The sequence below is a fragment of the Cygnus olor genome, chromosome 2 (genome assembly GCF_009769625.2).
Source record: "Cygnus olor isolate bCygOlo1 chromosome 2, bCygOlo1.pri.v2, whole genome shotgun sequence".
Taxonomy (NCBI): domain Eukaryota; kingdom Metazoa; phylum Chordata; class Aves; order Anseriformes; family Anatidae; genus Cygnus; species Cygnus olor.
In genome coordinates, this window is record NC_049170.1 from 139,645,861 (window position 1) to 139,668,905 (window position 23,045).

At 40.5% G+C, this 23,045-nt stretch overlaps 1 protein-coding gene across 4 annotated transcripts; it reads left to right on the plus strand.

Annotated features, from left to right (window-relative positions):
* The first annotated feature begins 1,463 nt into the window (after window positions 1-1,463).
* Window positions 1,464-19,292, plus strand: ATP6V1C1 (ATPase H+ transporting V1 subunit C1). 4 transcript variants are annotated; one of them, XM_040546627.1, is made up of 13 exons: window positions 1,464-1,580; window positions 6,201-6,382; window positions 7,656-7,723; window positions 8,872-8,957; window positions 9,763-9,857; window positions 11,556-11,647; window positions 12,717-12,815; window positions 14,241-14,309; window positions 15,409-15,501; window positions 15,591-15,684; window positions 16,175-16,272; window positions 17,383-17,509; window positions 18,691-19,292. In XM_040546627.1, exons 2-13 carry the CDS (start codon window positions 6,251-6,253, stop codon window positions 18,784-18,786), a joined length of 1,149 nt encoding a protein of 382 aa, XP_040402561.1. In that variant the 5' UTR covers window positions 1,464-1,580; window positions 6,201-6,250; the 3' UTR covers window positions 18,787-19,292. The 4 variants fall into 4 exon arrangements, with proteins under 4 accessions (XP_040402561.1, XP_040402562.1, XP_040402563.1 ...); XM_040546628.1 differs by lacking the exon at window positions 1,464-1,580 and adding an exon at window positions 2,244-2,406; XM_040546629.1 differs by lacking the exon at window positions 1,464-1,580 and adding an exon at window positions 2,841-3,813.
* Window positions 19,293-23,045: the final 3,753 nt, after the last annotated feature.

A 23,045-nucleotide genomic window follows, 5' to 3' on the forward strand; every position in this document is an offset into this window, starting at 1 on the left:
TGTGAAGTCACCTTTTTGGTATCTGCTATCACATCTGTGCTTTCTTTGTACTGCCAGTGGAAGGGAGTTCCCCATGATCCACCTGTGGCTATAGGCTTGTGCTAAATTGTGCCCACTTGAAAAAAAAAAAAAAAAAAAAAAAGGAAAAATATGAAAGAATTGCTTGGTTCATCAAAACCAACAAATCACCACAGGAGTTGGCTTTTCGTGCATGGTTCCTGCTTTCTCCAGATAATACTGTGAATTAAGATGATAAGCAGTTTCAAACAATAAAAGGAATTGACTTCTCTAGTAATACATCAATTTTCAGCCTGGTATTTTTCACTTAGGAATTACAGTGCAAAGTAAGGAAAAGGGGTTTTAGTGCCAAAATAAAACTGCAAGTTTCTTTCTAAATTCATCTTTTCCTACTCTCCACCTGCCTGCATACTGTCTTCTTTCCCAAGTCTTTCACTGTAGGTCAATAGCAATAAAGCATTTAAGTACACATATACTGATAGTATTGATCAGTGAGCTGCCATCACATTTTCCAAGACCGCTTTCCAAGAGTTTACCTGACAAAGTCAGGCAAACACAGCAAGAATGAACCCATAGGGTTTCAAACCTGAGTAGCCTTCTCTCTCCTAAAGGCATATTTAAAGACATGGAAGTATTAGAATGAGTCCAGAGAAGGGCTAAGGAGATGAGAAGGGCTGGAGCACCTCTCCTATGCAGACAGGCTGAGGGAGCTGGGGTTGTTCGGTCTGGAGAAGAGAAGGCCCCGGGCAGACCTCACAGCGGCCTTCCAGTGCCTAAAGGGGGCTACAGGAAGGCTGGGGAGGGACTCTTTATAGGGCGTGTAATGCTAGGACAAAGGGGGAATAAGCTTTAAGCTGAAAGAGGGGAGATTTAGATTAGATGTTAGGAAGAAATTCTTCACTCAGCGGGCGGTGAGGCCCTGGCACAGGCTGCCCAGAGAAGCTGTGGATGCCCCATCCCTGGAGGTGCTCAAGGCCAGGCTGGATGGGGCTTTGGGCAACCTGGTCTGGTGGGAGGTGTCCCTGCCCATGGCAGGGGGCTGGGAATGGGTGGGCTTTAAGTTCCCTTCCAACCCAAACCATTCTGTGGCCCTGTATAAAGCCTGTCTGCAGCCAAGGCCACTCTGACCCGTATGTGGCTTGCAGCCTCTCAGTGCCTCACCCAGCAGGATGCAACCCCCTGCCTCTGGTCACCCAGTACCAAGAGCCAAGCACAGGGCTGTGGGTAAAAAAAAATAACACCAAACTTCAGCATTTTCTCCCCAAACAGCGCCGATGAGTTCACCAATTGTATTTTCCGCCATGAAACGCCAACCTCTCCCCATCCCACCTATTTCCCTCCTTTACCCCAACAACCACCAAACCCCAGAGGGGCACAGCCGGGTCTCGAACCCGCCACCCTCGGGCTCTGAGACCGGCCCGGCCCCGCCCCGCCCCCCCCCCCGCCCCGCCCCTCTCACCCTCTCCTCGTGACCGGCGCCGCGGCGGCGTCAGCTGAGGGCGGCGGTCACGTGACGCGGGGCGGTTGGGCGGGATGGCGCCGTGACGGGGCCGCGGCCGCCGGTGAGGAGGGCGGCGGGGGGAGGGGGTAAAGGGGTCCGGGGGGGGGGGGGGGTGTCGAGGTTTTGGGGCGCCCCCGAGGCTCGTTCCCGGCCTGTGGCACCGAGGAGGGCTTAGGGGGAGGCCCCGGGCCCGGCTGCCTCACCGGGAGGGGAGTTTGGGGGGGGGGTGGAGGGCGAGAGGCCGGCGTCAGGGGGGGTTTTGGGGGGCAGGGCTGAGGAGAAGATGGCCTCTGGGGGCAGCCGGGGCGGCTCCGGGCGCTGGGAGCTGGCTGGGGAAGGGCAGGCCGTGGTGCCTGCCTGCCTGCCGCGATGGGAAGCCGCAGTGCAAATCCCGTCTTGGCATCGCTCGGTGTGTGTGTCCAAGTACGTCGCAGAAAGGACTGCTCGGAGGTTTCGTGGGGCACATCAGGGCGTGCTGCCTGGAAGGTTTTACTTCTGAGGTCCCTTTTCCTCCCGCTGTCCTTTTTTGTTAACGATACAAAAATTAAGCCCTATCAATTATGGGTAGCCATGCGAAATCTGCTCAAAATAATATATCGAACCTATTTCGGGTATTGGAGTAGCTGGGGTTCAAGCACAGGTAATTCAGCGGAAAAGCTTTAAGGGAGGCGATATTCCAAGAACGCCGTGTAGATGAGTTGCATTTATTTGCCTAGCAGAACGCCCTGGCAGTGTTTGTGTTACATAAACCACTGTCTGAGGGCTCGTGGAAGCCTTTATTGTGCTTCAAAGTCGTGTTGCAGACATGTTTATGGGAAGGCGTCAAGAGGAATTCAGTGGGACGCCGCTCAGTCCTTCAACCTAAAAAGACAGAAGTGTGTTCTCAGGTATTTGTGGTATTAAGCCCTTAAAAGTGGGAAGTCGCATTTTTTGTGCGTACTAAACAAGGTGAAGAGGGGGTCAAAGCATCACTGGTCTCACAAGATTTTATTCATTTATTTATTTGAGATGCTGATGCTTCAGTTGAGCGGTATGAAAACAATAATTTAATGACCTTGACGTTTTGTAAGAATCGATGTGGCTTGCTCAGTGCTGTATATAAAGCTAGAATTCCAGAACCTCTTCCTGGAACTGCTAAACTTTGGTTCAGCCTGGTCTGCAGAGAGGTTTTTCTATAAGCTTTGCTTCTTATTTTCCTGGCTTTATGGGTTTTCCACTTTTTTTAAAATTTCTCATTGTATAGCAAGCCCTTCATGCTTAAGTTGGTAAGAATATACTTATAATGACATCTCAGAAATTGTTTTATTTCTTGACAGCTTTACCAGATCCAGCAGAATTAGCAGCATGGTTCCTGCTCTCTCAGTATCGCTGTGGTGCAGTATGGAATGAAAGTTAGCCTGATGAACTGTGTTTGTGCTATGGCACTGCATATTTTTAAGTTGATGTATTTACGTGTTGTAGACGATGTCATTTATGAATTTGGATGTCCATTTATGAATGTTTCTGCTCTTTTATGAATGTACATCAGAAATAATTGGAATAGCAAAAATAGCTGACAGTAATTAGGTAAAACCATCCTATGACAAATTCCACTCAGCAGTATGTTACAAAACAGTGCCAGTTGCATAGGTCCAGGGTGTAAACAAAAGCTCATTTGCCCGCTCCTATTGCTTCTTGTAGGTTCTTTCCCTGGGTTTGTTATCCAAGAACATAAAAGCAGGGACGTCTGGGGAAAAATTGACTGGAATAATGCAGCTAGTGCTCACTGGGAGTGAGGAGGGTGAGATGATGGCTGGTAGACAGCTCTTTGTTTGGGTTCTCCTCCCTACTTCTGCCTTAGATACTCTGCTTCAGTTAAAGTTTTCAGTTGCAATAATTAGCTAAGTAGAGAAAGGAAAGAAAGTTAATCACAGGTTTGTTAGCAGAGAACTTGAAATTTTGAATGCCCCTTCAGGGTTTTCTTGGGATACGAGGTAACTAGAGGCTAAACAAAATCTGTTTCTGCTAGCTTGTTTTAAAAAACTCACAAGAGGGTTGTTGTTTGTGTTTTTGTTGTTGTGTTTGTTTTCCCACGTAACTTAGTTTTCAACACAGAATGCTTCAGACTTTCAGTTGAAGTCAGGACTACATCCTTTTACAGACAGCGCTTAGCACAGTGAGATTCCAGTACGGATTGGACTGGAATTTGGGGGTGATGAGATAGTTGTACAAGTGCAGTTTAAAATACCATCAAAACTACAACACTGAAGAGCCTTCTCGGGGCAAGGTGCAGCTAATTCATGGGCAGTATCCAGGTAATTGCTTGTTATCCTTGTAGTTCTGTTGTTAAGGCCAAAACGAGACCGCTGCTAGGTTTTACGGGCTGCTGAGATGCCACCGCTTGCCAGCTTACAAATACCTCTTGACCTAAAGAGAGAATAAGTTTACTGCAGCAGTGGATCTCAGGGAAGACTACATACCATTATTTCCAGTTCAAGGGAATAAAATAATAGTTTAGTTTAAAAAAATACCTGTCAGCATACTTAAATGATCCAAACCCTTGGTATTTCCTGCCTTTTTATCTTCTGGTGCTCTTCAAGTGTAATGGCTTTCATTTTGCAGGGGGACAATGTGTATTTTTGGCTGGCTGGTGTCTGTTTCTGTTTTTCTTACTGTTCTATTGCACTTCTCCTTTTTCCACTTCTTGTTCCTTGTTCCCTGTAGTTCTGAGTGCAAACTCCATCTTCCTTACACAGAACAAGCATCCAAACAAACGTTTAAAACTTTTCTGTGAAGCTTTTTTTCCTGTGTATGTGTTTGAAAATCTTTCTGGGACCATAAAAAAACCGTGATGCTGAAACTGGTCAGTGTGTCTGGCTGGAGTAGTGCCTGGTTATCGGTCTTTCATGTGTCTGGCAGTGTCGGTACCCCTCCCCGCTGACCATTTCAAATAATCCTGCACCGAGTGGGTGTCTGGGATGGGGATGATCTTACTTCCCCTGGTTGCTGGAGTGGGACAGAGCTTTTTGGAAACTAACCAGGCAGAGAAAAATGGTGGGGGGAACAGGGAAGAGGTGTTCTGTGGCTTTGTGATTCCTGGAAGTGACAACTGCTCCACCTTTGCTTGTTTGCTTTGAGCAGTAGAAAAAGATGTTGGTTATTGAGTTGAACAACTTTTTTTTTTTTTTCCCCCCTCTGGTATTAAGGAATCATGAAGTGCTCTAGTTCACTTTTTTTTTTTTGCAGCAAAAATTTAATCATGCTAGTCTCAGGTGTTTGCAGCCAGTTATGTTTATGGTAGACTTGTCAATATTTAGTCTGCGCAGTCAGTCCTTGAAAACCGACTTTAAAAGATTGCTTTCAGTAATTAAAGTTCTCCAATTATTCTTTGCAATGGATCCATTAAAGATTTTTTTTTCCTGGGGAGAGATGTTTAGATTTTTTTTTCCAATCTGTAATGCAGAGAACGAGACTGTCATTGTGCACGTGCAACTGTTTCCTTATCTGGTGTAATCTCTGGAAACTTTATACATTTTCTGGAAGGTCTATTTGTGTTTTAGTGGAAAGCATGAGAACACAGCGTTCCGTCTGTTTTACTGGACAGGAGCCTTGGACTTCTGTGCTCCGGCTCTTCTGCCTCGTGCGGGGATACTTGCTGCTGCCACCTGAACTTCTGCCTTTTATTTAGTCAACATCCATTCCAAAGCCTCTTCTAGTCTTAGTGTAATCGTGCCCAAGCAAAAGCCAATCTAAAGCTTAGCCACTTGAGTGTGTGTGTGAGCTGCAGGGATGTCTCCTTGCGTGGGTGAAGTTTACAGTAAACTTGACTGGGTCTTTTATAGGGCCAGGGTTCAACGAAGCGTAGGAAAGCGTAACATGCTACGGATTCACCGAGTTTGGCAAGTGTTAAGGAAGATAATGCATCTAAGTCCTCAGAATAAGAGGAAATTTTGTTTTTCTTCAAAATGTTGATAGTAGACCTCCAGTGGATGCCCATTATGTGCGATAACACGGTTAACATTTCCCTAAACAAGCCCTGTAACATAAACTGTGTTTAGTACTGGATCTCTCTTGATAATGTTAGTGTTAGTATAATTTTATTGAAAGTCTGCAATGACGACAGAGGTACCGAGACTAGAATAGAGCCCCCCCTCATGTTGAAATGCTTAGCTGCTGGGAGAGCCCTCTTAGTTTATTCACTTAAGCAAAGTTTGCCCAAAATACATTTAAATGACGTATTAATTGACTTTGAAATACTGTTCTAATCTGAAAAGTGATTGGAAAGGCTCTAGTGTCAGAGCTGAAATATGTTTCTCTTGCATGTACAGAGAAAGCAGTCTGTTACAGAGATCTTGGAGATTACATAGAGCTTTGAAAACGTGATTTGGGTCTTCTGTTATTGGATTTATTTTCAGTTAGATTGCTGATAATCTTTTGTGGAGTTGCAGATGTTAATGTTGCAAACTCAGCCTTTAACTTGCAGGATGGGCAGTTTAAAAATACTCTGCAACCGTGCAAATGTGATTTGGGAGATAGGAAAAAGTGAATTTGGAACCACGTGATACTCTTGGTAGAATCTCTTCCAGTGGCTAGGGGACTGCACTTCAGTTACATGGAACAGGATGATTTTTCTTCAGGCAAAGCTTTAAATCCTAAACTAATGGCAGATATTCTTTCTTCCATCCCACTTCCCTTCTACTAGCATCTTGCCCCTGTCTTCAGAAGCAGAAAGCATCAAGATAAGAGACAAAAATGACCGAGTTTTGGCTCATTTCTGCTCCTGGGGAAAAAACTTGTCAACAGACATGGGAGAAACTACATGCAGCGACCACAAAAAATAACAATCTTTCTACTAATTCAAAGTTCAATATTCCAGACCTGAAGGTACGTAAGCCCCCTGTCATGTCCTAAGAAGTGTGTTTGTTTCTTTAGACTAAAACTGTAGGTGATGAATACTTGCAGACTTCTCAGAGAAAACAGGTGATGTCTTTTGATGAGTATGTGTGGATCTAAACATTAATTTAGACAATCAATTATCTTTTCTCTGGAATTAAAAGATAAAAATTTCTCATACTGTAAGTTTTAAAGGTTCATGAAATTGCGTTCTTTCAGCTAATAAAGCAGGTTTTTTTTCCACAGGAAGCAGTTGGGGTCTCATACTGCTAGCAGGTAGCTGGAGAAGAAAATTAGCTTTGGAAATCAAGGTGCAAATGGAGATTTGCGGTCCAAGTATTCAGATGACATGATTTTCTTTTTACACTTCTGATGTGTCTGCTGCTGCTTTTCTGGCTGAGATGCAGCAAAGTGGCTTGATTTAAAATAGGGGAGATGACCAAACAGTTACTGCTTTTTCTGTGTCCAGAAGTAGGAATTGTCTCCAGCTGAGAGCATTTCAGTGTGACTAGCCAGTGTGTGTTGCAGAAAATAGGAAGGAAACCATTTGAGCTATTACTGTGAGAAGGGAAGAGAAACAAAATCTGAAAGCAGTTTCTCTTGGTTAACTACAAGTATCAGGCTATGGAAAAGGTAGGAGACATCAGGAAAAGGTCTGACACCAGCATGTGTCTTGAACAAAAAGAATGGTGAGCTCAGTTTAATCCTTTTGTAAGTGAGAGATTATCAAAATGAAGGGGAAAAAATGCCACCCCTGTCTGTCTACAGAATGGTTCAAGTTCAGGTGGCATGCTGCCTCATTCTGCCCCCACTAGGGAACAGACCCAGAGCACACGCTGTCTTTTTAGAGCATCTTCCATCTGCCATAACTCATTGTTCATCATTAGCCCATCCTGAGTTATTTCGGGAGAAGTAGTCCCTCTTCTTACATCTAGTAATACAATCAGTGTCAGTCTCTTCCCAGGAGCTCCGTGGATGTGAGTTAGGATGACCTTCAACCTAGAGGGTACCTGCAATATTTAGAGAAGTTATCGCTGAAAACTCCTGTGGCTCACTACAGTTATTAACGATTGTTTTTGTTTCTATTCTTTTTATTTCCTGTGAATTAAATTATTCCTAAAGGGGGCAGAGGCTGAGTATACCTTAAATTTATATGCAATATTAAGTAGTCTGGCTTCTGTGTATTTAGTTAAACTGTTTTAGGGGTGTTTTCTTTTTCTAGGTTTGTATACAATTGTTAATGCATTTTGATTTTTCCTTCTAGGTTGGGACACTGGATGTTTTAGTTGGTCTGTCAGATGAGCTGGCTAAGCTGGATGCATTTGTGGAGGGGTAACAGTTTATTTTTACTAGCATGTAAAATATTTGAACAATGATGTGATGGTTTGCCAATCCGTAATGATTCGTGGGCTTTTTTCAACCTTTTAAGGTTTCATAGTGATCCTTTGTATGCAGTCAAAACAGCTTAGCCTACTGAAATCAGCTTATTTCCTACTATCTGTGCTTGGGGGGAACACTTCTTGTGGAACAGTGGGACATTATGCATTGATGAAAGCTGGTTCTCCCTGTAGTAGTGCTGTGTGGTGCCAGTTTCTGGAGAGCTGGTCAGAATTGAGTATGGCAGCTGCAGAAAGTGATGGTGAGATGGAGTAAAATGCATTTTAGCAAGTTAGAGTATTCTTTATAGACTTCAGGAAGGTAACACATTTCTTAACCCACTGAGATGATTACACAGCATTAAAATTTAAATGCAAAGGCTGTTTATTTTGAAGAAACTAATGGTCCTTTGAAAGTGATTTTTGAGCTAATATAACTAAACTTTCCGTAGCCAGAACTTGTGGAGCTATCTTCTGTTTCAAGGAGAGAAGTATTAAGTAGTTGTTTTTAAACAGAATAGGAAAATGTTTGGCATGGCACATGTGAGTAATATTAAACATTAGCTTTTCTACTGGAGAAGGCAGGTCTTGTGCCTCAGATCTCATGAGGGCTTTGGGCTGGGTTTTCCCTATAGCTCTTTGGTTTTCTTTCATTTTTCAGTGTCACAGTTGCCTTGTGTTTAATTTTTATTATTGATGATTTCTACCTCACTACATATTTTGAGAATGGGGTTAGGATTTTGAAACATTCACAGACTTGAGAAAAGAAAAGGAGGGGGAAAAAATTTGGAGTATAGTGGGATTACACTTGAAAGTGTCAACCTTTATTCCCTGGAGGCAAGGGAAGTAGCTTAATTTTGTTGAGAACTGATGAGTAGCAATGCTCGAGAATGATTTAAATAAATTGACATGTATTTGAGTTGGTCTCCTTCAGATAGCAAGCCCAGTTGGTACTCTTGAAAAGCTTATGTGTAAAGTGTTCAACACTTTATACCTGATCCAATCTCTTAATTTCCAGACGATATCATATGAGTTTTAGGAATAGCGTTTCTCAAAATGGCAATTTTTTCTTTTTTTTTATTAGCTTTATCTTTCATTTTTCAGCGTTGTGAAGAAGGTGGCCCAGTACATGGCTGATGTTCTGGAAGACAGTAAAGATAAAGTTCAGGAAAATCTTCTGGCTAATGGAGGTAAGGATTTAACCGTAATACGTACATCCTAAGAGAGGTAGGAGGGAAGGCGGTGATCCAGACACACATTTAATGCTGCTTCTGGTTGATGTTCTGAAAGCCTAGTTTAGGTATGGAAACATATTTTCCCACGGGTCGTTTACCCTGAAAGGAGTAATAGGATCCAAAATAGCAAAAAATTACAGATCTGCATATTAAATATTCACTTGTAGAAGCCTTTTGATCCTTTAAGGCTATCATCAGAAGTTCTTAGTGGAACATAAAAATGGCTGTTACTGGTCATTAAAAACGTTCTTTGTACTGGTCTGTCGTCTGAATACATACATTTTTTCATAAACTGTGATGGAGAGAAGTTAGTATGAATGGATTCATGTGAAAACAAGTGCAGCAGTCCTAATTAACACAATTATTTTAAGAGAGGGACTTGGGATAGTCTGTCCTATAGTTTTACAAAACTGCTGCTTCAAATGAGCCACGTAACAGTCGTAACCCTGCCTTCTCCCAGCCATTTTTCATACAAAGCAAAATAATGGTTGATTTTGTCTGTGCTTCTCCAGCCATCATAGTTACTAGTAAATACCATTTTAGGGTCTACAGAGATGGAAAGATACCAATATCTGAAGGCAGAGGTCACAGGAAACTGAAGGTTTTGTTAGTTTATTTTCAGATTCCTTAAGCAACAGGTTACATATGTGTGAAGGTTTACAATAGTCTCTTACAGTACTCTTCTGTTACAATATTCCTAAATGGAGTACATCAGTCATCTTATTGTCTGTCTTAACAAAGTCTCTCTCCAAAATTTTAGTTGACTTGGTCACCTATATCACAAGGTTCCAGTGGGATATGGCCAAATATCCAATCAAGCAATCCTTGAAGAATATTTCAGAAATTATTGCAAAGGTAAGGTCATTTGTTTTATAAAACATTTTTGCTTGAGTTATTTTATGCACATTGTGTAATACTCAAAGCTTTTTTTCCTGCCAGGATATTCATGCTTTTAACAACTTCTTCCTGGTGCAGACAAGTGAACTTGTGTGTTACCATAAACAAGGTCGCTGTGTAACAAAGTGGCATAGCTGTTAAGAAAGATTTATTTTGTAAAAATAAAATCTGGATACCCAAGCTGAAGTGCTGTTTGTAGTATCCTGAAGTGGTGTATGCCAGCAGGATGTTTTGTCAACAGCCTGGGCACGATTAAAAGGAGAGTTTCTTACCTACATGCTCAGATACGTGCCCCTGGCAATTCTCGTGTACTTGTACCTACTTACTGCGGTGGAGGAGAGAGTAGGCAGTGGTATAATGCTAGAGCAATGCTGCACCACGTTCTTACAGCTACCCAGCTGTTTGCGAAGTACACTGATTTTTAAAATATTTCATTGTACAGGCTGATAGAAGTATGAGTGGATGTTTGAGAACTATTTATTGCTTAGTTTGGTTTGTGTCTTTCAACTTGCTGCCAAACGACCTAACTGGGAATTAACTACTTTTGTAATTATTCCAATTAATCTAGAGGATATGTTTGAGAAGGGTGGCTTACTTGAGGAGGACTGGCAAGCCAAATACAAGTCAGTCTAAACAGTGAAATAGTTACAGTCTTAATATAAGAGTTTCAACGATGATCAAAAGGTACCAGAGTCATTAAATGGAGAATGTTGCTAATAATTAGACAAATGCATTTATTGTCTGAAGTAAATACATTTGTCTGAAATATTGTTTGTGTCTGTCTGAAACCGGCCCTGTGCAACTCCAGACATTCTGAAGTATATAAACTGTTACTGATTGTAGAAAATACCTGTAAAACAGATTTGCGTTTATATCTGTAAACCATTGCCAATGTGAAACAGCAGCAGATGACTTGGTGAAGGGAGATGGTGATAGAACTTACGGTATTTTTCTTTTAAAGTGTACAAAATGGGAAATAACTCCAGAAAAAAAAAGTGGTAATACTTAGAATGGCAAGTAATAACAGCCGTTTGGAATGAGATAGGTGATACATCTAGTTGATACTCTTATCTTTCAGAGTGAGCAAGGCTGTTCATCTCAAGGAGAAGTGCAAGAAAAAACATGCAATAAGCAAATACAGTGCAGCAGAGTCTCATCTTAAGTTGTAGATGGTGCAAAGCATTATTGGTTTGCATTACTTAAATCTTGATTTGCTGCTCATAAGACTGTACCATCATTTTTGCCACTGAAACTCTTGAGAGGAAAGTGTGAAAAACAGCTGAAGGACAGGTTACCCACTGTTAACCAGTAAACTTGTGTCACAGTGTGAAGGTAAACTTAAATAATCTTTTCTGTCAGCTGAGCTGGAGGTTGGTAACCTCAAGCTGGTGGAGTTGATCAGCTGGGTGCATGTCCAGTTGATACCACTAATTCAGAAGAGGATGTGTAATTCTTATTATTGGTTCATTTTCCTCTATAGGAATTCTAACCTAAAATTTTCTGAGTCTTGAGTGAAGCTTGTTAAGCCCTAGAGAAATAAACATTTTAGCTTGTGTATTTTTCATTGAGTTCTTGTTAGCAGATGAAAGATCTAAGCTTTGAAATTAAGAAATCATTTAAAAACTCAGTTCTTTAGACACTTTTTTGATCTTCAAGGGAGTAAACCAGATTGACAATGATCTTAAAGCAAGAGCCTCGGCATACAATAATCTAAAAGGGAACCTTCAGAATTTGGAAAGAAAGAATGCGTAAGTCACATTTAATTTTTTTGCTAATGCAATGCAGGAGAATTTTCTAACCATGAGAACTTAGTAATGTGTGAAGCTGGCTCTAAGCTTAATGTGTTTTTGAGGCATTTATCAGTCTTGAGTAGCATATGTGATAGAAGGATGCTTATTACCAGCTGACTTCCTGGTAACCTCTCACTTGTGATTGGCAAGTGATAGTGAAATAGACAAACGCATGTACAAATCGTATAAATTGCTGAAGCCCTTGAAAGAAGCTTGCTGTTGAAGTGGTGTGTAACACTGCTGCTTACATGGCTGGCTAAACGAGGAAGTTTTTCCCTTCGCTCCAATTTGTGCTCTAGGCATATCTATATTAATTGGGTGTCTTCCCTCAAAAGCAACCAGCAGAGAGACAGCTGTTGCATACATGCAAGTGACAATAAATTAAAAAAGGACCACGTGTTGCCTTGTCATGTACACATGACAAGTAGCTGAGATACAGTAGTTCTGTCCAAATATGGTTGATTAATTTGACTCAGCCCTCCCATTATCGTTAATGGTAAAAGCCTGGTGGCTCATTCAGGTCTGTGGGTCAGACTAATGATAGCTGTTTTATAAGGGAGCCATAAGTTCCTTGTTAAGCCATGGTAATCTGTCAGCTAAGCCCCATTAAATCTGTGTAGGTTCTTCTTTTGTGAATAAGGCAATGTGCTGCTGCTTTAAATTTTCATTGGGGTTCTGTATGTAGGTCTGCAGTAGCTTGGTTGTAACTGAGGTTCCATATACTGGCCTTCACAGAGAATTTAATGGTTCTTGTGTTCTTAGATCAGTTTTAAAAAGAGAACTTGGCTTCTTAAGTCCGTGAGGTTTTTGGAATATGGAAATAACACACAGCACTGAGTGAGCTACTGATAAAAAGTAGTGAGCTACTGAAACTTTTGTGTATATAACATTCATGTAAGGACGCTTTGTTTACTCTGCCATACTGAATGCTTAAATGAAATATGTTACACTTTCAAGCAATAGAAACTGTTGCCTGTACCAGCTCAATTTTTAAATGTTTGCTCTGATTGTCTTTGTTTCTCTACAGAGGAAGCTTGCTAACCAGAAGCCTTGCTGATATTGTAAAGAAAGAGGACTTTGTACTTGATTCAGAATACTTGGTCACATTATTAGTGATTGTACCAAAGTAAGTTTATTGCTTGTCTGAAGAGCAGGATAAAATAATAAATTTAAATCAAGCAGTAGACCCCACAATCCTATAATACTGTAAGAAAAGATGACTGAAATTGCTTTGAGCTGGATCTACTAACATATACGTGTGGACACCTACTGCAAATGAGCCTGTGTGTATAATATTCCGTTGTTTGTAGGAGCTCACCGTAAGCAATGCTGAGTGCTCGTGAATTTCTTTCGAGAAACTGGGAATATAGACTTAGGTCTCTTATCTAGTATTAGCCGTGGTGATTCATGCTGCAGAAAGTATCCTTATGGAAATAATAAGTACTGAGTGAAAGCATGAGTTGTTTTCCATTAGAAGGCTTAGTGATAGAATTACCTGGGTTAGCTCTATGCTGGCTTTCACCATGTAGTTAACCAAGTGAACCCTTTACTTTACTCCCCGCTTTTCCAGGTTGTGAGAACAGTGCTTTTGTATTTCTCTGTCTCTACTCATGCAATAGTGCTTATGTCATGTTAAACCTTTAACATGAAACTTTAAAATGGACCTGAGGAACAGCCTGTTCCTCATCTGAAATAAAACAATAAAAAAAAAAACCACCCTTTTCCCCTGGCCAAGGAAAGTTGTGATACATATGCCTTCAAAACTCTTGTAAAATAAAGGAAAATGCCAAAGCTTTGGACAGCTCGTTCTGCTTTGTAGTGCTAGCCTGTCTCCCTGGAGATGGGCACAAGGAGAGTTTCTAACTTGTGAGGACAGCGTGTGGGCTGTTTATTGCATGCAGTAGTAGTCTGTCATGTGTAAAACTCTGGTGAAGGCAAAACAGGTGCAGTAGTTCAAGCAGAAAACTGGTGGTTAGCATACCTCGGCTGTTATTTTTCTTTTACCTTTGACTTATTTTTAGTGTTTTAGGGGTAGAATCCCTTCACCACCAGCTACAGAAAGGCAGGGCTTCCCAAATTCTCAGTGGTCTTTTAGGCAAGTGCAAGACTTTGGGGAACCTGTTTGCAGTTGTGGAAGAAGTATTCCCTTTAGTAACTCAGAAGAGCAGAGCTGTGTGAGGAGTTTCTGATAAACCTTGACAGTTAAGTCCATTTGGCCCTCTGAGAACAATATTGAATGATGACTGATTTAATTTCATCATTACTTGACTTCAGAAATTGTGCACCTGTCAACTTCTATGAAGACCGAAGATAAAATATTTCTCACTTTGGCTAATGTAGTTTATTTAGCAATAATCTTAAAAAAAAAAAAAAAAAAAAAAATGGTATTAGGAGAATTGTCCCTGATGACTTTTGTATTTCTAACAACATACATCTGTGTTGGAAGATGTGATAATTAAATGCTTTTAACTTTTTTAAAAAAAACTTGACATACTAATCTAAGATCTTCGTCTACAATGCTAAAAGTAATCACAACCTGTGTGCTCTCTAGGTTAAACTATAATGACTGGGTTAAGCAATATGAAACACTAGCAGAGATGGTTGTGCCACGTTCCAGCAAGTAAGTTGTCAGATGTTAGATCTCAAATTTGCTTGTGTTACTTTTTTTTGATCTTATCTGTATTGACTTTAAATTCTAAAGATTAGTCTAAAGCTTGTCAAAATGTCTAGCTTTATAGTTTTATCTGAGTCAATCAAGCTTGATTATGTTGTTGCATGCTAACAAAGGCCCTTGGTACCAAACTGGTGCTGACGTTTATGATGGGGAAGATGAATGCCAGGATTTGATTAACAGGGTTAAGCCACTTTAGCAACTTTGTTACCACATCAAAAATAAAGTCAACATGTAGCATAAAGCATTGATGTGGTGTTAATTTAAATTGACAGTCGGGTTTTGATAGGGTAGATCTAGATAGGTGATACTACTAACTCCATGCCACTTACAAAATCTGAGGTTGTTCCCCCTTACATCACATTTTAGTTGGATCAACTTCAGCTTAGATCTGCTAATGATTCTGATTTAATTACTGGGGAAACTATCGCATAGGGATGGCTAAAGAAGTGGTGACTTGTTCAATACAAGTGTTATACAACAGTTTGAGAAAAAATATAACATTGAGAAACAGTCTAAATCTCATCAAGGCTTTTTCCTCAAGGTGAATTCTCAGAATAGGCATTATATTGAAGTATACAATAGTAAATCTTGGCATCTTCTTTAAAGTATAGGTAACACTTTCTAATCAACTTCTGTTGTCTTAATTTGTGTACTTCTGTATTTTAAATCCATTTCCTTTTTCTTTAGAACATACATTTCCAGTAATTCTGTAGTCTAAATTTTTCAGTACTAAACTGACTTCAATTCCCTTTCCAGTAAAATAATTTTATCTTGACCAAATACATAGGCACGTATGAAGTGCTTCTGAGTGGTGAAGTGTCTGAACATGAAATGCAAAGTGCCACTCTTTACTGAGGGGGTAATTAAGAGTGGTTGCTATAGCTTCAGTTACTTTCTGTAGAGAGCGTTTAATTTGTGAACTAATCCCATGTGATTATCTACATTTATATTCCTGCCTAAGTAGCAATAAAGTACAACTTAACCTATTGTATTTCAGATCCGTAGTGACTTGAACCTTAATAATTCTGACTTTTTTTCTGCGTAGTGTACTTTTTGAGGATCAAGATAGCTACCTTTGCAATGTCACCTTATTCAGGAAGGCAGTGGATGACTTCAAGCATAAAGCAAGAGAATATAAGTAAGGTTTATTTTGTATGTGTTCTCTCTATTGTGTTTTGAAGCATCTCTAGATAGCCACTTCTGATTTTTATTCACTTCCAAATGCAGATTTATGGTCCGTGACTTCCAGTATAATGAAGAAGAGATGAAAGCTGATAAAGAAGAAATGAATAGGCTGTCAACTGACAAGAAGAAACAGTTTGTAAGTTTGTATAAGCTAGTCATTATAGAAACCTAAGATGTCTAAGATGTGTTAATGCTGCATAATGATTTCATGAGCTTGTGATTCTGAGAACATATTGCAGGGATGACATGACACATACTCAGCCTGCAGCCCAGCTAGTCTGCTCAGGGATAGTTGAGTTGCTCTTAACTGTGTTGAACAAAGTGCTGGGTTTGCAGCTGATAGCATGTGAAGTTTGAAAATGGACAAACATTTGAATGAAATAATCAGATACTATTGAAGTGGTCCTTAATACAGTTAGCCCATGACAGGTGGGATGGTGTACTGAACAGACAACAGAATTCTTGTTAAATTAATCTTTGTAGAAAACTACCCTTGACCTATTATATCAATAGTGTGAACTCTGCCTTTAAGTTATCTTTATATTATGATATAAATAATGAGTATTTGCTTAAACATGCTTAACTGTCTGATTCTTCTGTGTAAGATTTTTTTTCCTCTTTCACAGGGGCCTCTGGTTCGGTGGCTGAAAGTTAATTTCAGTGAAGCTTTCATTGCATGGATTCATGTGAAAGCACTACGAGTTTTTGTTGAATCTGTTCTAAGGTAATGAGACAGACCTGAATAGTAAATTGTTGCAAAGTTTAGGAAGGGAAAAAGCACATCTAGCTCAGCTGTAGTAGCCAGAGGTTTGTGAATGCCTGCCTTCCAGGAAGGAGTAATCAAAGGCAAAGGGTGGGATGCAAGAATAGTTGATGACATAGCTCTTGCTTCCAGTTGTGGAACATTTGAAGTAGATAATTGTGCGTTGTTCGCTCAGTGCTTGATGGGAGTTATAGGTACTCTAGATTGCAGCAAGGCATTTCTGCTGATTTTTTAGCTTGCTTTAACTGAACTGCTTGTAAAAAGAGCTTAGCGTATCATCTGTTTAAGTGAGAAATGTGAATAGTTCAGAATAAAAAGTTCTCATGCTTTTAGTGCTATAGTTTGACATCTTGAAATGTGTGCTAATAAACAACAGTTCTTATTCAATATTCTAACTGTAAAGTGCATCTGGTTTTGTTTTCTTCATACATATCCAGAAGCATAGGTAATAAGTTGACATAAACAGTTGTTGTAGTTCTACAGAAGAAATTATCTGTTTTTTTTTCAGAGTGGAAAGGAATTGATCAGAAAACTGAAAGACTTTTTTAGTTAGTTTTGATAAGAGTTGCTATAAAGAAAACAATTGGAGGAGGAAAAATGCATATTAACTTGCAATCTAGTCTTTTTTCATAGCCGCTACAGGCAGGTTTTGAAAACAAACTTGAGTAAAGAAGACAGTTGGACTTAGTGTGAATATTGGCAAATGTTTCCACATATCTAGAAAGGAGGGTGGAATAGAGACTAGATTCTCCACCTAGTGGCATAAGCAAGGCCTTGCAAGTAGATTACTGGGAATGTTCAAAATTCAGTCCAGACTTCAGCTAACTTTTTGAGTTGTGCTAAGCATTCAGGGATTTTAAAGGCATTTAAATATCTGTTCTGTTATTTTAAACTTAAAGTTCCACTTTACATCTTATTGTGAACTGTTAAATCAGAATGATTTTATGAAAATGAGTAGACTTTCCTCATCAGCAATAGGAATCTTTCTCAAAGTAAAATAAAACTCTGCTTTGAAATGATAAAAGGAGGTTTATTTCAGCATTTTCATAGTTGTCTGATTAACTTTTTCAGGTATGGTTTGCCGGTTAACTTCCAGGCAATGCTGCTTCAGCCTAATAAGAAAACAATGAAGAAGCTGAGGGAGGTTTTGTATGACTTATACAAACACCTTGACAGCAGCGCAGCAGCCATCATTGATGTAAGTATTTTTGTAACTGCTACTCCCATGCAGTATTAGGTTTGTTCTGTCTAAACAAAAATTTAGTGTTACTGAAAAGCTACATCTCTCCGTATTTTTCGCAGTTCTCTCACAGTATAGAAAACTGTCTCCTTATAAAAATAACACCTCTACCTTACATTTTTGCAAAGGAAGATAGCATTTAAAGTTGCAACTAATGCATTTGAAGAGCTGTCTAGTGTAAAAGTCCCAAGTCACTTCTTACTGCATTCTTCCCTCTTACTGCATTCTTCCCTGCTACCGATGGAAAGATGCCGTATAGGCTGGATACATGTTCACATTCTCAAAGAATTCAAATAAAGTCAACTTTGATCTGAAACTAGGCTTAAGGAACTTGAACACATTTACTATATTTTGAGCCCAGAAGGAATACATAAATTGTCCACTGCCTGAGATGGCAGTGGCCTTAAAATACTGAAATGATCTTTCTTCTAGTTGCATATCTGTCTGTTTTGAAGTTCGTATTATTGTTCTTCTCTGCTGACAGAGTCTGAGTTGTGAAGGTGGAGTCATCCTTGCCACCTGTAGAGGTGTCTCATTTTCATGTTTAAAGCTGGTTTGCTGGGAGGCTTATTCTACCACCTTCATTTTGTATTGAAAAGCCGTGCTTTTCGTGGTTAAATAAGTAAAGGTAGACCACACAATGAGTTTAGCTATATTTTTAAAAGATTTAAAATGATCTTCCCTGAAATTATATTTATAGTAAAGTTTTTTCCAAAGTATTTCAAGGACTCTTTGGCAGAGAGGGGATGTGAGACAAGGTGAAAATGGGATGCTAAGTTTCATGTAACTTTTTGGATCACTCAGCACCCTATAACTGGCTGAGTTTAACAGTAGTAAAACGTAATTGCAGTCCTTTGCTTTCCATTTAGTGGCAGTGTTTACTATAGCAACAGATGTGAATTATGGATACAAAGCTACTTAGGTTCTGTGAAAGCACTTGTTTCATTTTGAAAAATAGGTTAATATTTGGCCAAGTTCTGACTTGTTGTCTGTTGCTTAAACAGTCACTTGAACGTGGAAATTTAAGCTTGAAGTCTTGCCCGTCCTATTTGTTTCTCAAACACATGAATGTTTTAATCTACTTCTGAATAGAAATTTGAGTTGTAAGAGTATAACTGGCTTCCAAACTTTACTTGCAGGCAACTATGGATATTCCAGGCTTAAACCTCAGCCAGCAGGAGTACTACCCATACGTGTACTACAAGATTGATTGCAATTTACTGGAATTCAAGTAAAAGTTCCCTAACATGACAATCCTCTGTGTTGGTGTAAACAAGCTGAAGTGAGGGTGAAGTACAGTAATACCTTTAACACTCTACTAATCACGTGCTTGCTTCATATGTTAGGTGAATTTTACCCACAGTGGTCCATCTCCAGACATTTTCTTTTTAAAGGAAAGTGTAGGCAATCTGCTTTTAACAATTATGTCTGTAAATGTATATTGAGAGAACCGAAGTATTTATAAACAGAGTGATTTATTTAAGGAAAAGGTCATTCCTCTTTCATATGGTGATCTGTATTAATTCCATTTCCCATTGTTTATTAAAAAAATGTTTACAGAAGAATAGTGTAAATGTTTATGGCCATTCTGTTTGATTTAGTAAATACACTTGTGTTAACATTGTTGAACTGTGATGTAAAGTATGTAAGATTGGTAAGAAATTGTGCTTTTTGAATGTTGTACAATTACAATCGAAGCACTGTAAACACACAGGAAAAAAAATAAACATACCTGTGCAAATGTCTCCCTTTCTTGTGCAACATCTAACTACAGATGTCTGTGTCTAAACTGAAGCAATATATTAAGTCCTAAAACTAGAGCTGCATCCTATGTGCAGTGGTACAGAATTACCATTGACTTCAACGCAATTTTAAGAGTTGCAGGTATTTCTCCTGCTTTGTGCAGAAATACTCTAGCCACCAGACCTACATGTGAATGTTTTTTACATTAATATCTTCATGACCTTAAGGAAAAGACTTGAGGTAATTATTAGGAAGATGACTGTAAGGTGGGATGCTAACAAGCTAGGATGATAGGGAATCTTTTTGATAATTCTTTGCTCTTTTCATTCAGTTGCAGCCAGGGACCACTTTGAATTATTACATTCCTCCTTTGCTTCTTAGTGTTTTTGGTTTTTTTTGTCTGCCATCCTTTCCTATCCTTACAAAGCAAATGACAGCTTCCATTGAATGTATATAGAGAGGGGTTGTTTATTTCCATTGCAATTATCACGCCCATTGCAAATACACTATATATTCCAGCTGCTAAATGTGTTTTAAAAAAAACAGCTGCAGTACCCTTTAAAACTGACTTGAATTAAGATTGAGATTGTAACTGCTGGATTTTTTTCTACTTTGGTCCTTAAAATGGAGTGCTGTGAGGCTGTGCAGTGCAGAGCTTTCAGCTGTAGAATCTAATCATGAATCAGAAGCAGTTTTGAGGAATTTATCTCCAAGTCAACAGTGAATCTCTGATTACCGAAAGGAAAGGCTAGCTGTTGAATGCAAGAGTTGCATCTAGCTACTGATAATGAACTGGGATTCTGCAGTCTCTCTAAAAAACAATCTCTTAAAAATTATATTTGCTTTTTTTTTTTACTTGTGGTAATCTTTACAGCTAAAAGGGAAAAGACTAACATCAAGTAGTCAGTTGTGCCTGTACTCCCATGATCCCTCCCTTCCTTCACAGGAGGTAACAGCTGTTTACTGCCTTGACCTGGTTTTTAAAGTGTGTGAGCAAGTTTAAGGTTTTCCCCTTTTTCAGTCAGCTCCTCCCCTGTATAGATCAACGGTTGAATATTGGAAAAATTGAAACATTTTTGAAAAATAATTGAAAAATATTGAAAAATTGTATTGAAAAAGTATAAAATTATTTTTTAATTATTATTGTCTACGTAGTTGTCTTAGGTCTGAGCTCACTGTAACTGTGTAATGAACTACTTAGGGCAAAGTTCCATTTCCCTCCCCCAAAAAAAAGCATTTAATCCTGTTTTGGTGATCACAGAAGGACTCAAGCTAAACAGTTCTCTCTGTTCTTCCTTTTAGTTCTTTTTGATTGTGTTTTCAAAACACTTCTACAAACAAGTGCAAGGTAAAGGCTTCCGGTTCCAGTAAGCAGTGCAGAAACAGCTTTCCTGTACGCTTTGACCTGTTCAAGGTAGCTACAGTGCCTGCTGAAGCAGCACTGGCGTCTTCTCAAATGAAGAAGTCCTTGATGCAGGAAGCAAGAGGCAGCTGGACAATAGAATAATCACCCTGTGCTTGAAGAGGAGGAAAGCAGTCAGTGTGCTGAAAGGACAGGTCTGCTGCTCAGGTGGACCCGGACACGGGGGGGAAATGGGCTGGTGGACACCTCATGAACTTCAACAAAGGGAAGAACAAGTCTGTCTCCTGGAGAGGAGAGACCTGTATGCCCCAGTACGGCAGGGGGCTGACTGACCTGCAAGCAGCAGCTCTGCAGAAAAGGACCTGGGACTCCTTGTGGAAAGCAAGTTGCAAACGTAGCACAGTCCAACCAGGTTTGTATTTAGTAAGAGGGTAGCCTACGGGTCCAGGGGTAGCCATCCTTCCCCGTTGTGTGAAATCACATCTGGACTCTGCAGTGCACGGAAAACGTTGACAAAATGGAGCAAGTGGGGGCTACCAAGCTGGGCAGGGGGCTGGAGCGTATGGCAGTATCACATACAAGGAGAACCTGGGAGAATTCTGTCCGTACTGGTGAAGAGAATGCTAAGGAGTGATGGTACTGCTGTTCCTAACTGAGCAGAGGATACAGAGAAGATGGAGCCTTCTGGTGCGACTGAGCACTTCTCAGCGATACATAGTAATAAGAGGCAGAGGACACAGGTTGAAATATGGGAAATTCACATTGGAGGCTGGCAGGTTGGCCTTGGTGGCTGTCAGATGCCCACCGTGCTGCTCTCTCACTCCCCTTCTTCACCAGGATGGGCTGAGAAGCAAGGTGAAAAAGCTCGTGGGTTGAGATGAAGACAGATCGCTTACTAATTACTGTTGCAGGCGAACCTCTCAGGAAAAAAAAATAAAAATCATTGCCAATTAAAATAATTAGGATGGTGAGAAAGACAAAAAAAGAAACCCACCTTCTGCCCCCTCCTTTTTATCTCAGGCTCGACTTCATTCCTCACTCTTCTACTTCTGTTGCCCACCCCAGCAGCGCAGGGTGGTTGGGAATGAGGGGTTACAGTTGGATTGTAACAGTTCCTTTTTGTTACTCCTTCCTCACCCTCATCCCCTACTCCATGGGCTGTGATCCTTTGGGGTAAAAGTGCTGTAGCGTGGGTCCTCCATGAGCCACGGTTCCTTCAGGACACGTCCACCTGCCCCATCATGGGGTCCTCCACGGGCTGCGGCGTGGGGATCTGCTCCAGTGTCCTCTCCACAGGCTGCAGGGGAGTAACTGCAGCGTACTGCCTTTTGGTGATACACGGAGACTGGAGTTACCTGGGGCTGCAGTGGTTGATTCAGAATTCCTGTTCGCGAGAAGACGACTGTTAAAAGTTAATAATGACAAACTGTGGAGTAACAGAGGTGTCCGATGCTGTTGGGTTTTCCTAGTGGTGAGGAAAGGTAATTTGGGTACAGGAATGGGAGTTAGTCCGTATTAGTTTTAATTCATACCAAAACGCTACAATAAAAACCTCTCTGTGCAGTTTTAATACATTTCTGCAGTTCTTAAAGGAGTCCTGGCAAATGGAACAGGGTTTAAACTGCATAGAAATGGAAAGTTTTCATTCCATCTCTGAGAAGTACGCCAAGTGATTAGAATTAAAGTAAAAAGGAATTTTGGAAGAAATGAAGAGCACAGTCTTCTCCAGAATGCGAGGAGTATGGAAATTTTACTATAGTAAGTAATGACAGGTGATTTATGTCCTAATAGGAAAAGCAGGCATAAGTGGATTTTCATGATTTACACGGCTGTAAATAGTCGAAATCTGAGAAGGGGAAACAGCTGCTGCACAGCAGAAGTGTCTAAAATAGCAACGTATTAATATTTTAGTGAGTTTAATGTGGGTCTTGAAATGCTGATGGATATCATTGAATATTTCACAAATAAAACTTAGTAATGAAATTGTATTAGAAAATAATACCTACGGTGAGTTCCAGGATCACCAGGACTGGGGATGAGGAGGAGTGGAGAAACGGGCAGAAGAAGAAATGCGGATGTCCAGCAGGGAAGCGGACAGTGAGACAGACTGACGCGAGGTGAGGTGACAGGCTCCAAGTGTTGTGATCGACAGCACGAAGACCCAGAGGCCAGTTACTGCTGGCCAGTTACTGACCCAGGGGTCAGTGCTGGAGCCAGTAGTGGGAGGATGGCCGATGCACCAGGTGGTCCCCGTTCACAGGGACCTCAACGCACTGGAGAAATGGGCTGACAGGACCCTCGTGAAGCTCAACAGAGGGAAGTCCGAAGTTCTGCACCGGGGGAGGAATAACCAGAGGGCTGGTGGCCGACCAGCTGGGACGCAGTGCT